The sequence below is a fragment of the Rhea pennata genome, chromosome 4 (assembly GCF_028389875.1).
Source record: "Rhea pennata isolate bPtePen1 chromosome 4, bPtePen1.pri, whole genome shotgun sequence".
NCBI classification, from domain to species: Eukaryota; Metazoa; Chordata; class Aves; order Rheiformes; family Rheidae; genus Rhea; species Rhea pennata.
In genome coordinates, this window is record NC_084666.1 from 71,617,655 (window position 1) to 71,630,212 (window position 12,558).

The following is a 12,558-nucleotide window of genomic DNA, read 5'->3' on the forward strand; positions in this document are numbered from 1 at the left end:
CCGGAAACAGGAAACGAAGAGAGAAAACAACCACCCCCTCCAGCTGTATTCCCATGCAGCTGCCGTCCCTGGCTAACAACTTGGGCTTCAGACCAACAGAGCTGTCAGAGACAGCGTTTAACAATAAACCAAATTTCACGCATAAGACCAGCTCTAGGAGAGCCAACAAGAATATTTCCCCCGAATCACCCTGCTAAGCAGTTACACCTCAGTGCAAGAGTCACCTTCATCTTAGCACAGACACAGCTGCGCTAGCGTCACTTTTAAAATCCAGCTATTGTATCCGGCCTTGACTTTTGGCAGAGCAGGCTGGCTGCAACACACGATCGAGCCTGCAGTGGAGGAGAGGTGGCACTAACGCATCTCCTGAGTATCTCAAAAATCAGCTCTTCTCCAGAGGTAAAGACGTGTCAGGAGGAATTTCTGAAGTGACTGATAAACTCTCTGTCCAACTGACTCACCCAAGCCACCATGAAGCTCACAGTACAGCTAAGGGCAGAACCAGCAGGAAGATGAACATTAGCTCCCTTGGAAGCTGGACAGGTCAAAGGTTTTAGAAAAGCAGGCGTAAGGGTGGAAAGGGGAGGGGAAAAAAAAAAAAAAAAACAGCTTCCCAACTGAAACATGACAAGTCACTCAGAATGGCACTGGTGTTAACCGCTCCCAATCAGACATGCCTACGAGCCCTGACCGCAGACCACAACCAACCCTCCTCTGGTGCCTTACAAAAACAAGGGCCTGCCACTCTGCTGAGGATACAGAATGAAATCAGGAGAAAGTAGCAATCCTCACGGCAACCTTTGTCACATAAAGCAAGAGACAGCTTCAGATGCAGACAGCAACATCAGTTTGCTTAGACCAACAAGGAGCCGCTCTACATAAGGAATGACAGAGGGAGGGTTTAGAAATCAGTCCTTTGGACACTTTTCAGTACTGGCTGATAGGTAACAAGTAGAAGACAGACTTCTGAAAGGCCTTGCAAGTGAAGGCCAGCAGCTCGTATTTGATGTAGCAGAGCAAGATGAGCTCAGGGAAAGGTGCAAAAACAACTGATATAACTTAAGCAACAGGCTGCAGAAAGATCTGTGGAGATCTGCTTCCTCCACTTGAGCTTTCCAGATTGATCCGAAATGGGTTGCATTCTGCTCCCCAAACATATCGCATTCAAGCACCCTGGTGACATTTTACAGGCTCTAGAAAGAATCTATGCCCTTCTGCAGGACTGCTCACATTTTCAAAATATTAAGGCAGTAATAAGTTTTCTTAACCACTCAAGCCTTTCCTGCACACAAATCCTAGGCCCTGAGGGCAGATCTGCATTGCACAAGGTTTCTCTCTCCAATAGTGCTTTATATCTAAGCTGCTCTCAGTGGAGTATTACCCACCTTGTTCTTCCAAACCCCAGCAACCCCAAGACCTCATAACTATCTGGTTGCCCAAAGCCTAAGTTATGCTTTCTTACCTGAATGGTTTGCTGTCTGGATCCGTGTCCTTGAATCCCATCTCTTCTAGTTTGCAGCGCCTGTACAGCTCATAGTGTCGGGTGTGTGTCTGCTCTCTCAAGTCCTCCATGTTCACTCGGATCAACATCTCCCGCAGCTTCACAAAGTCACAGTGATTTTCATTTTCAACTACAAAAGCAGCAGACCATCCATGCAGGCATTAAACCCAGGAGCCAGTGAATTTGTCCCTTTCTGTTTTCTGAGCCCAGACCCCAACTTAGCTAGCCTGAACGCCCTTTAAGCACACAAGCAGAACTCAAAGTTGGCCCACACCAACACGCCTTGCTGAACTTTGAGTGAATGTTGAACACGTGTATTAGAGCAAGGCCCTTCATTGGGTTTGTATCATCCCTGTGTTCCTACCCACCACGGAGGTCCTCGCTGTCCATGCATTTCTGCACCAGCAAGGGAGGTGCTGATCTGTTTGCACAACGGGTTTCACTTCACACTCAAATCCACTCTAAATGCAAGTCACTGACAGGAGCCGAGGCAGGCAGGAGAGTTGCAGTTTGCAATGGTGGTGAAACAGTAGGACCCTGCCAGAGATGCTGGGCTCTTCCCCTGCCTGCTTACTTAGCAAAGGACCCCTAAGCCTCTGCCCCTGGCAGCAAAAGGGAGGCAGCAGACAGGCAAGGCATACCATGGGCTCCCATAACCATTTCTACTCAGAGCAGGGTCTGCTGTGCCGTGCTCAGCCTCTGGGAGTGTGAGCTGTGCAGCCCAGGAGGTTACTGTGGCCAGAGGGCTGCACACATCACTGCAGCGAACAGTTTGGATGTGTTTAAAAATTAAAGCTGCGAGTTCTCCTTTTAGGATCTAACAGTGAGCAGCAGTCTATGCTACTAGCAGACCAATCTGCAGCATGCCCCAGGAGACCCAGCAAAGCACTCCAGCTGCCCAGACAATGGCTCAGAGGAAAGGGGCAATTCAGGGCCAGATCTTCAAAATCTCTCTGGTACCCAACTAAAACTCTGGATGAGCTGGTCTTAAATTTCATGGAAATAGCAAGAATCCAGCAGGATACATGACAAAATACGAGACTTCCCAAACCAACTTGCACAAGCCATGCCCAGTATTGTCCTCCAGCTTACACAACTAGAGACAGGAAGTCTCAAGTTACTTCAGGGTCAAACTTTATTACTGAGGAAAAACTGGATGAGTTATGCAGAAGTGTCTCGTGGATGCTCCTCTGCAGCTTGCTGGGCTGTTCTCCAAACAGATACAGGGCTGAAGCCCCAAGAGCATCACCACTGGGAGTGATGGAGAAGACAGAGACAGTAATGCTCTCGCCCTGTATTTCCCAGTGTTGGTTGGAAAAGGACTGGCCTCATCTTTGGCAGCATTGGTACAACCTGGGTTGCAAATGCAGTCCAAGTCCAAACTCTGCTCTTCATCAGAAGAAAGAGCTTTCAGTGACCTTAGTTAGCAGGGATTGCACACTCAGGCTGCATTTTCTTAGGATACAAGGACAAGATAAACAAAGTAGTCAGTATTAAATTATTTCTGCTCCCATTTCAAGTTGAAAGGGCAGAGATCTGCTGACTACTCCTTCAGCACACAGACTAGCTCCCTGGAAAATCCTCCAGCTACGTGTTTGCGTTCTGGCTTGCGCACAAGGCCCAAACTGAACCATTCAGCTATCCAAGCCTTCCCCCCATTGCTCAGATTTTGTTTGCAGGCAGAAAAGCATCAGAAATAGAGAAGGGCGATTCAAGCTTTTAATTAGTTACTTAATTTTTTTTTTTTTTTTTTTTTTTTTTGTAATTCAAGACAGATTTTGATGCGGCACATCCAAAGATCAACGCATCTTTCATCAGAATGAGACAGTACTAGGACTTATTTGTGCCTTTGATAACATACCCTGCACAACGCCCCATGGGTATTGCCTGGCTTTTGCCATCTTGTTGCCAATCTTCACTTCTTCGGTGCTGCCAACAACGGCAAATGGAAGGTGGACCTAAAAAAAGGAAAAGGACAATGAGATTAGGGGTTTCCTTTGCTGCATTGCCAGCAATTGTTTCTGAAGAGAGCTGTTTACTGTGGCAGCTGCACTAGATTTAAGTTGTTTAGATTCCCTTTGCAATTCAACTGGTGGTTTAGAAAGAGCAATAAAGCAGCCTGGATTGGAAGCCTGCTCGGCCTTATAGTTCAAAATTCTGAAGTCCTGAAATACGTGAGAAAGAGATGCGCATATTTTACATGTAATTACAACACATGACTATCTTAAGCACAGAAAGTGTCTTAAAAAATTGAAATGAGTTTCAGCATTGAGAAAAAATATCTGATAAGCAGCAAAACAAGAAAATAAATTACATCCTCCCAAGCAACATAGGCTAAAAATTCTGGGGATTTCTGCTGCTAGAAATAACAGCTAATGTTTCCTCTTAAAAAAGGCAAAACTGTAAGCAAGAGGAAGAGCAGAGCCAACCCAGCCCAAAGCTGACACATCTGTGTCACCAAGCTCTGCTGTGTCCCAGACGCTCTGTGGGTGTGGTGGGGACAATTTGGCCACCTGGGATCTAGTCCCAGAAGCACAGCCCCTGCCAAGATGGAGCTCGCCTTTCCTGCCAGCCACCCCACAACGCTCTTTCTGCCTTCATGGCATCTGCAAGGGTTGGGTTCAAGCTTGGGGGCACCTCAGCAGCCACGCTGTGGTCACAGGCTGGGCTGGAGGGGAGGAAGCCACATGGCAGAGCGGATGTGATTAACTGGCAAAGGAGCTTCCCACCAGCTGAGCTCCCACAAGCTGACACGGTGGCGGCTGTGCAAGCAGCTCCAGAGGGAGAAGACAATGCGTACGCTGCATGGGATGCCCCAGCAGAGACGCATCCTTTCTCTGCGCCCCCTTTCCCCAGCGAGAACGAACAAGTGATGGGGCAAAGAGGGAGGTAATACAAGGGTTTGGAGAGGGTCCGATACCCAGTCTGCTCCCGGAAGAGTGCCCTCCTCCCCACGCCACCTCCTCTCTGCCTTTGGTTGTGCAACTGTCCACCTATAAGCAATAGCACAGGGAAACTCCCATAAGCCTTCAAGCTGCAGGAAAGGAAAAGGCTTAATCTCAATGCCTCCATTCGCTGCATGTAAAATGCAGATAAAATTTAACCTTCTGCTCACTCACTACTATCTTGCCTGTTTTTAGTGCTCTTGCTTTGGGGCTGACGTATCCTCTTGCGTGCTATGTGCCCTGCAAGCACTGCTGCGATGCATGTCACTGCCAGAAACCCAGAGTGCAGGTTCTTCCCTTCACATTGCAAGTCAGGCCCATTGGAAAACATCATGCTTCCCCATGCAAACCCTGCTAAAGCTCATTCTACCCTAGCTGTGTTTGCCCATGATTTCTACCACTGCTGTTGCTGGAGGAAGGAGAAGGAGGTGAGGGACAGCCAGAGTCACCGCCACAGAGAGCTCTTGGCTCTGCTGAGAGCTGCAATATCGTCAACAGCGCCCTGCTCTTACCGGAAACTGAAACAAAGGCAAATGTGAATCACCCCCCATCAAGCAACCAGTGGTCGCTTGGGACAGGAAACCCAAAGCTCAGCCCTCTGCCCTGACCACTCTGGAGCCCTGCCTCCCATCCTCTTCCTTTCCTGAAATAGGAATACTGCAATAGGGGAAGGATATGAAGAAATGCTCAGATGAGAATCCTTTGTCAGACAATGAAGTATCTCTGGCCAGGCAGCTCACATCTTACAGGTATCTTAGCTCAAAAAGCCTTCTGGCCAGCATGATTTCTGTGCTTAGACTGGGGTTTTAAAGCCAAAAGCAACATGGCACTATGTGCCCTGCCTTGGGAACGGGCTTCAGGGAACCGAGGAAAACAAACCCCAAAAGCAAACATACACTCATCGTGGCATTTATCTCGGCCACCGTCTCTTCGTCCGTTGGAAACTGGTAGATCTGGACACCATTGCTGACCAGCTCACTCATGATTTTACTCTTGAACTTGTGCAACTCATTTTTTGCAATGGTGTCAGCCTTGGCAATGATGGGGATGATGTTCACCTGCAAGACAAGACAAGGACACCCTCATGTAGAGGACTGCACAGATTGTGTCACCAGGAGAGCTCCCGCAGGGATGGTCCCAGAAGCACACTACCAGCCATCTTCTCACTCAGCAAAAGACCTTCCTCGGGGCTACTGCTGACAGCACCACTGCCTGAGACAGGATTTTCAGGCAGCAGAGATGATGGCCTTAAAAAGAAGTCAAATGCAATTTGGCAAAAAGCTATTTCCTGTGCTGTCGTACTCTACTCCTCATCTGAATTGGTGGGACAGGAAATGCTGTCATGGATTATTACAAGTTGTTCCAAAAAAGAAGGAAATTACCATCTAGATATTTCTCCTCTGAGCTGCAGCAGGATGATTGCTTGGACAATAGCTTCCCACAGGGGTTTGCCTGGGTGTTGTTACTGGGGACACCCGGGCAGGCAGCTGGGCTGCTGCTACACTGCTGGAAGCAGATGGTCCAAACTCAATCAGGCGACACACATGGTGGAGGCTGGGCATAACGGAGACCTGCTTCCTCCTCCTCAGTGCCCTCACATGCTCCCATGCTCTGCTGTACTGCAGGACTAGGATTGACTTGTTCCTGCACAGCTCTAAGACTATCATTAAGGGAAACAGCATGATGGGGTTAATACAAAGAATAAATTACTGCCTCTCTTCCCCAGACAAGGCTGTTTGCTATACTGGTGGCAAGATGGCAAATAACAGCACCAAAGAGCCAAGGGGAGACAGCAAGGCATCCTTGGTGGAGCTGAGTGGATCTAGGCACAGTGAGCACCATATGGGTACCTGCTTTGCTGAGAGAGAGCAAGAAAGCACGAGGAGGACTCTGCTTTCTCTCCTCTCTCATCCCACCATTTGGCCAATTTCTGCCTTGCTTTTCCCTAGCTCTCCCTTACAACAGCAGACAACACTGCTAGTGAGGAAGATATTAATACTGATATGAAGAGGTTTTAACTACATTACTTGAAAATCCTTCTATATTACATCACTTAATTCTGTCCAGAGGATACCCCAGAGATATTAATCCACCACTGCCGAAAGAATGAAGACGAATGCCAATGAGCTCATTTGGGGTAAGTCTTTAAAACCCTATTTTAACTTGAAGGGGAAGGGGATCGTTCCCCACCACCACATAAAGCCCAGTCAATAGGCCATTCCAGGAAATAAAGAACCACCGTCATCATGGATCCAAGGAGCCAAAGGCACAAGATGGACCAATCCAAACTGCTTAATCATGATGCAAAGAAGCACAGAGAAACCTCAGCTTAAATACTGTTATGTTTCACATTTGCACTTTAGTTATTTTCCCTAAAAGAAAAGGGATCAGGTCCTCTTGTAAATATCTAAGACTCCATGCTCTATACCAGGTTTCGTTCCTTTTCTTGTTCAAGAGGGTAATCGAGAAAATGCATATAGAGTAACGCATTTGTTCAGATGCTTTCTGTTTATCAGATCTACGTGGTTAGAGTAACACTCCATTTACCACAGAAGTTCATAGAAGTTGTGTCTAGCCAGATGCAGTCAGAGCACACAGACACAGCATTTTGAGTCCTTTTTCATTGATTAGTAAGATGACCTTAAGTGTTCTGGATGTACTTCTTCCCATGACGCACACTCGTCAAACCAAGTTTTGCACTGAAACCTGATTAATTTCTCGGACAAAGGAGAGGAATCATGCCTTTCTCAGTGCTGGAACTAGCAGAGCTTAACTTTAATCTCTCATTCTTATTTATGGATCAAAATAGGAAAACACACTTCTCTTTTTCAACAACCAACCGATCTTTCGGTTCTGAATGAACCTGTCATTGAACTTTGCTGAGTTAACCCACAGCAAAGCAGTAAGAACTAGAATCTGCTACATCACCCTAGCGAAGAGGGCATCTTCCACTCTCAAATTGCCACTTTACTGGACGGCTGTGGAACAAAGCAGCCAAACTTTTGAACCACAAGAGAGAGGACTGGAAAGATGAGAGTCCGAGCCAGACTGACCTATCCCAGCAGCTAGCCCAAGGCACTAAGGTTTTCACATCTCGCATCTGTAATTACCCTCTGTTAAAAACAGACAGCATTTTTCTGTGCAAATTTGGCTAAGTCTTTGGAAAATCAGGAAAGCACTAATTAGGTTATAACACTGGCACAGCAAGTACCTTACTGTCAAGCTTCTTCATGGTGACCAAGTCTAGGGACTTCAGCGAGTGTCCAGTTGGTGCAATGAAATACAGGCAGGCGTGAATCCTGGTGTCGTGGTAATTGAACAGAGATCGCTTAATCTTCAACTCTTCTTGCAAGTAGGCTTCAAATTGTGCATCAATATATTCTACTATGGGCTTGTAGCTGAGGAGAAAAAAAACACAGAGCTGAGCAAGCCAGGGCATTTGTTGTTGGGATACTCCGAGAGCCTCATAACTGCTCTGAATGTTATAGGGACAACGATGGCCTTGGGACCTTCCCTCTGCGACCTCTGCAACCATACACAGATACTACCCTGGAGAACATATTTTGCAGTCACTCACACTTGTCCAAAAGCTTGTCTGTGACTTTAAGAAAAGGGACCAGGAAATTCACATGGAGATAAAAAGAACTTTTCAGAAATTAAGCCTGCAAACAAAGCTCAGCAAACACTGCACTGCTTAGGGTGTACTTTGGGGGAACAGTTTTAGTGAGGACAAAAATGCTGACACGGTGTAATAGGCACTGATCCGACTAATCAATTGTACTTCTAGAAGGAAAACTTCTGCAGCTCACAAAGCTCCACCATCCATAGCGAGCCCCTTGCGGGTGGCCCCCAGGGTCTCCAGCCAAAGGAAGCCCTCAGAGAACAGCATTGAGCCAAAGGCACCAAAACAGTATTGCCACTGCCTTGAGTGCTGGATTTATAGCTGCATCTATGTCTTCATTAAAAAGCAGCTGTGAGGAGGAAGTAGAAGGTCAGGAGTTTGCATGTCCTCATGAAACAGCTTGCCACCAGGCAGCCAACATGGCTTTGGATTGGCCTCTCCGCTCTAGCTGCCAGGGAAGATGTTTCAGCAGTTGCTCAAAACCCTGGGTGAAGCATACCAGACATTGTGATTTACTGAGTGAGAGGTGCGGCCCAAGGCTGTGGTGCTGCAGGAGGGCCACCTGCTTGGGGCAGGATGCCAGAGACCCATGAGAAATCACTGAGCACTGTTCACTAGCTCACAGGCACAGAGGGTATCAAGAAATCTTGTTAGGTGAGCTTGCAACACTGCCAGTTCCTTTGCCTTTGGAAATGTCATCTCTGACCAGGAGATCTCAAAAACCTCAGATAAGAGACACATTGCAAGAACAGCAAAGATCTACTCAGACTGGGTCAGGTTGGAGAAAGCCCTGTAAAAAGTAGACAGAAAAAGGACTGGGAGAACAAGCTGGGCGCACAAAGAAATGGCTCTGCTGTGGTGACAAGTGAGAAGTCCCCAGCTGTGCCAGGTCATAGCAGGACAAAAGCCATCCCTAAACCTTGCCACCTTGTGACCACCCTCTGTTTAACTGCAGGAGGGGGAAACTAGGGGCTTTGCTAGCGCCACTGCCAGCTCTTGCAGTCTGCCAAAGGAAGCAAATGCAAAGTGACCGGCAGTAAGGAGCCTCAGAGTGACCCCACTCTGAGCACCTGCTCCTCTTCTGAGCAGCTTTTGTTCTTGCTGAAGAGCATATGGCAGTGCCTGATGCCTGAGCTCCCTTCAGCCAACACATGCGTCTCTTCACATCTGCTCTGCAGCAAGGAACAGCGCATTTGTTAGGAGCAGGAGGAGCAGAGCAGGGACAACAGATGTGTTTAGTATTTTGGTGTCAGCACAGAAAGCAGAAAAGACTTCCAAAAATAAAATAAATTTAAATAATTGTAACTTTTAAAAATCAAATAAATTTTAACTGTGGAACAGGAAGTGGTATCTGCTCAATCGCCATGCTAACAGGGATTTTGGTGCAAAGTTTGTTATTAAGCTTGCATTATCAAAGAGCTTAGGCAAGTGTCTGTCTGTCCACCAACCACCAGCTCTAGCGCCCTAATAGCATTTTGCCCAGTGAACACACTGCTAGCCACCGTGCTCTCTCTTGGCCACGTGCAGGGAAGAGGGTCGCAAACAACTCCACAAGGAAAACTGGGATTACTGCAACAGGGAACATATGACTAACTGTAGGAAATGTGTTAATTAGTTTATTAGTTGTGATCACAAAATAACTGGTTTTAACACAAGAACAAAAGTCCATATGGACAGACAGAAGGGATTGTGTAGGCTGCCTAGAATACAAACTGCCCAGAATATTTACTTTATGCACACAGCAGGAAAATCAGCAAAAGTCAAAGTCACCTGGACTTGAACATCATCAAAGGGTACGAGCAGGATCTATAATCCAAGTTCCAGCTCCCAAAAGGATAGCAATACAACTGCAATTTGAAGTCAGGTTCAGATATTTACATGTTTCCATTCTAGCAAAGACTTAAACTAACCTAGAGAGGGCAGAAACATAGTTCCAGTTCTGTAATCTTCTAGTTAATCTGTTTGTTCTTCACTTCAGCATCTCTTAATTTTTATCTGTCTCACAGTGCTAGCAACATTAGCTGCCATACCTGCATCAGGAAGTGACCTCTAGGAGCGGTGGTGATCTACCCTGCTCCCATCATGAAGTCAAGCCCTTCTGACCTTGGAGCACATCAGCGTAAGGGCTCCTTCTCTGTACAGAAATCAATTTACCTGTCATCTTTGTTAATCTGATCGCCAAATCCAACTGTGTCAACAATCGTCAACTTCAGACGGACATTACTCTCCTGGAGCTCGTAACTCCTGGCTTTCAATCTCACGCCAGGCTCGTTGTGAGTAGCGGGTTCGCTTTCAAACTTCGTGTTGAACAGTGTGTCCATCAACGTTGACTTGCCAATGCCAGTTTCACCTGAGTAGAAAAAAAAAGCAGCATTAGGACCAGACAATCCCCTTTCCCCATCTCCATTCTCAGGCACATTTGTTAGGGCAAGGACATATTCCACTCTAGTAGCAATAGAGCTAGGCTACGTGCATGTGGCTAAGCAAAATAATCCCTGTAGGAACAGATGTCTTATGAGACAGTCCCCATCTTTACCAATCCCCCAGGACTGAACTGGGGGCTTTGCAGACATCGGGAAGTGATGGCAGCACAGGCCCATTTCCTCTGCAGGTCACACAGTCGGGTCTCTGCAGCACGTGCTGCAGACATCCCCACACTGGGGACTGAGAATCCAAAGTGAGCCCCTGCTACATGATGGCCATTACTTTGACAGGCATCAAGAGAAACTAAATGCTTCCAGTGCTAAAAGCCAGCAAAGGCAGGTGAAGAGCCCAACTGCTGCGCTGGGAGCTGCAAGAGAGACTCATGTCTTCTGTGGGCTGCACTTTCAAGGGAGATGCAGTGCAATCACAGTAAGGACACAGAACAGGGCATCACCAAAGATACAAAGCACCATTGATCTTAGGGACTCTTCATTATTTTGGGGAAGGAAAGGGGATAATTTCACTCACTCACACACATACACACACAGCCTTTTACAGTAAAAAAAAAAAAAAAAAAAAAAAAAAGGGGGGGGGGGAAAGAAATGGGAAGAGGCAGAAGTGGAAAAGATGGGCTGAGCCCTATAAGACTCCCTAAAGTAAAGGTATTAAGCTGAAAAAAGGACATTACAGCTTTAAGAACAGCAGATTAGGCAAAACACAGAAAGTTAAAACATCTGAAATAGCACACTGCAAAAATACCAACTTTTAAAACTATTACAGGTTCACTAATCCCCAGTGTAATTAGGAACATGCATGAAAGCACTAGCCAAAATCTCACTTTTAAACCAAACTTTTCTTTGATCAACTTATGCTTTGCACACTCCTTGCCACATACCTCCACAAAAAACAATCTTTAAGTATTACTGTAAAAACAGGTTTTAGTTGCAGTGATTGTAATACTCAAATCTGCGGGAAAAAACACCATGAAGCCAGGGATGCTGCATCAGGGATGGCCCTCAAGGGTCTCTCTGGGATGTAGGCAGCTCTTCTGGGACGAAAATATGTCTCAAAATACGCAAACCCCCCTGCTTAGAAGACCTTGGAAAGTCATGCAGTAACTGTATCCACAGACGCCACTACTCAGCAACTGCTTGTTGCTCTGTGTTACTCAACAATTCATTTTGCTGGCTTTCACATTGAAAAGCTGACAGTTTTTGCGCTGGACTTGGGAAGGTAAGATATTACTTACAGTCCAGAAAAATAATCAACAGGAGATATACGTGGTACAGCATTCCTGGCCTAGGAAGTTACAGGATATAAAGAAAGCCTTTAAAAACAAAAAAATGTGTGGGGTGAGGAGACAGCAGGCATAAGATGATAGCTTATGACATAGGCCCACGTAGAGCATAACCCACGTGAAAAGATCAGTCCTGAACTGATAACACGCTCTGCTCATCTCTGCAGCTACATTTCTCAGTGAGCTGCTAACGTGAATGCAGCCCTGCTGCACCAGATGGGCTTCGCAGCATTTTAGCCATACACACTACAGTTAAAAGCCTCACAGTGCCGTGCCAAACATAACTGCATCCTTTCTCAAAATGAAATTTTGGAAGTTTTTTTTTTTTTTGGGGGGGGGGGCGCAGGGGAGGGGTTAAGGGAGGGGGGAATTTCTACTAGTTGGACAACCACAGCAATTTGTGTGAAATTTTAATTTGGGGCTAAGAAATAGCTGTTGAACACATTTTACAAGAGAAAAGAGAGCAAATTGCTATGCTAATGGAGGCAAATCAAGTCATGCTAGCAGAGGAATATTTACCACAAGAGAAAAAGGCAATTAATTTATGCCATTTTGATCAAAGAGCTGCTTGCTAATCGTGATGCTCCCTGCTGAATTTTAAATGGTTTCATGCTGTTAGGAGGGTCACGTGGTGGTTGGTAGCTTGAGTGTGCAGAAATACAAGCTATTCCCTTATCTCATCCTTAGACACACAAAGCTGTGGAGAAGAGTCTAGCTGGTTTGCCAGATTTTCATTTCAGATGGCTTAACCTGCACTGCAGGCAGAAAT

General features: G+C 46.4%; 1 protein-coding gene across 2 annotated transcripts in view; it reads right to left on the minus strand.

Annotated features, from left to right (window-relative positions):
- The window catches only part of SEPTIN11 (septin 11), a 56,859-nt gene that overhangs the window by 15,550 nt on the left and 28,751 nt on the right, over positions 1 to 12,558 (minus strand). For both annotated transcript variants that reach the window (XM_062574234.1, XM_062574235.1), the window contains exons 3-7: positions 10,223 to 10,418; positions 7,658 to 7,844; positions 5,343 to 5,504; positions 3,363 to 3,459; positions 1,463 to 1,631 (exon numbers count right to left, since the gene is read on the minus strand). In XM_062574234.1, the coding sequence (XP_062430218.1) occupies positions 1,463 to 1,631; positions 3,363 to 3,459; positions 5,343 to 5,504; positions 7,658 to 7,844; positions 10,223 to 10,418 (811 nt within the window). The remainder of the gene's footprint in view (positions 1 to 1,462; positions 1,632 to 3,362; positions 3,460 to 5,342; positions 5,505 to 7,657; positions 7,845 to 10,222; positions 10,419 to 12,558) is intronic.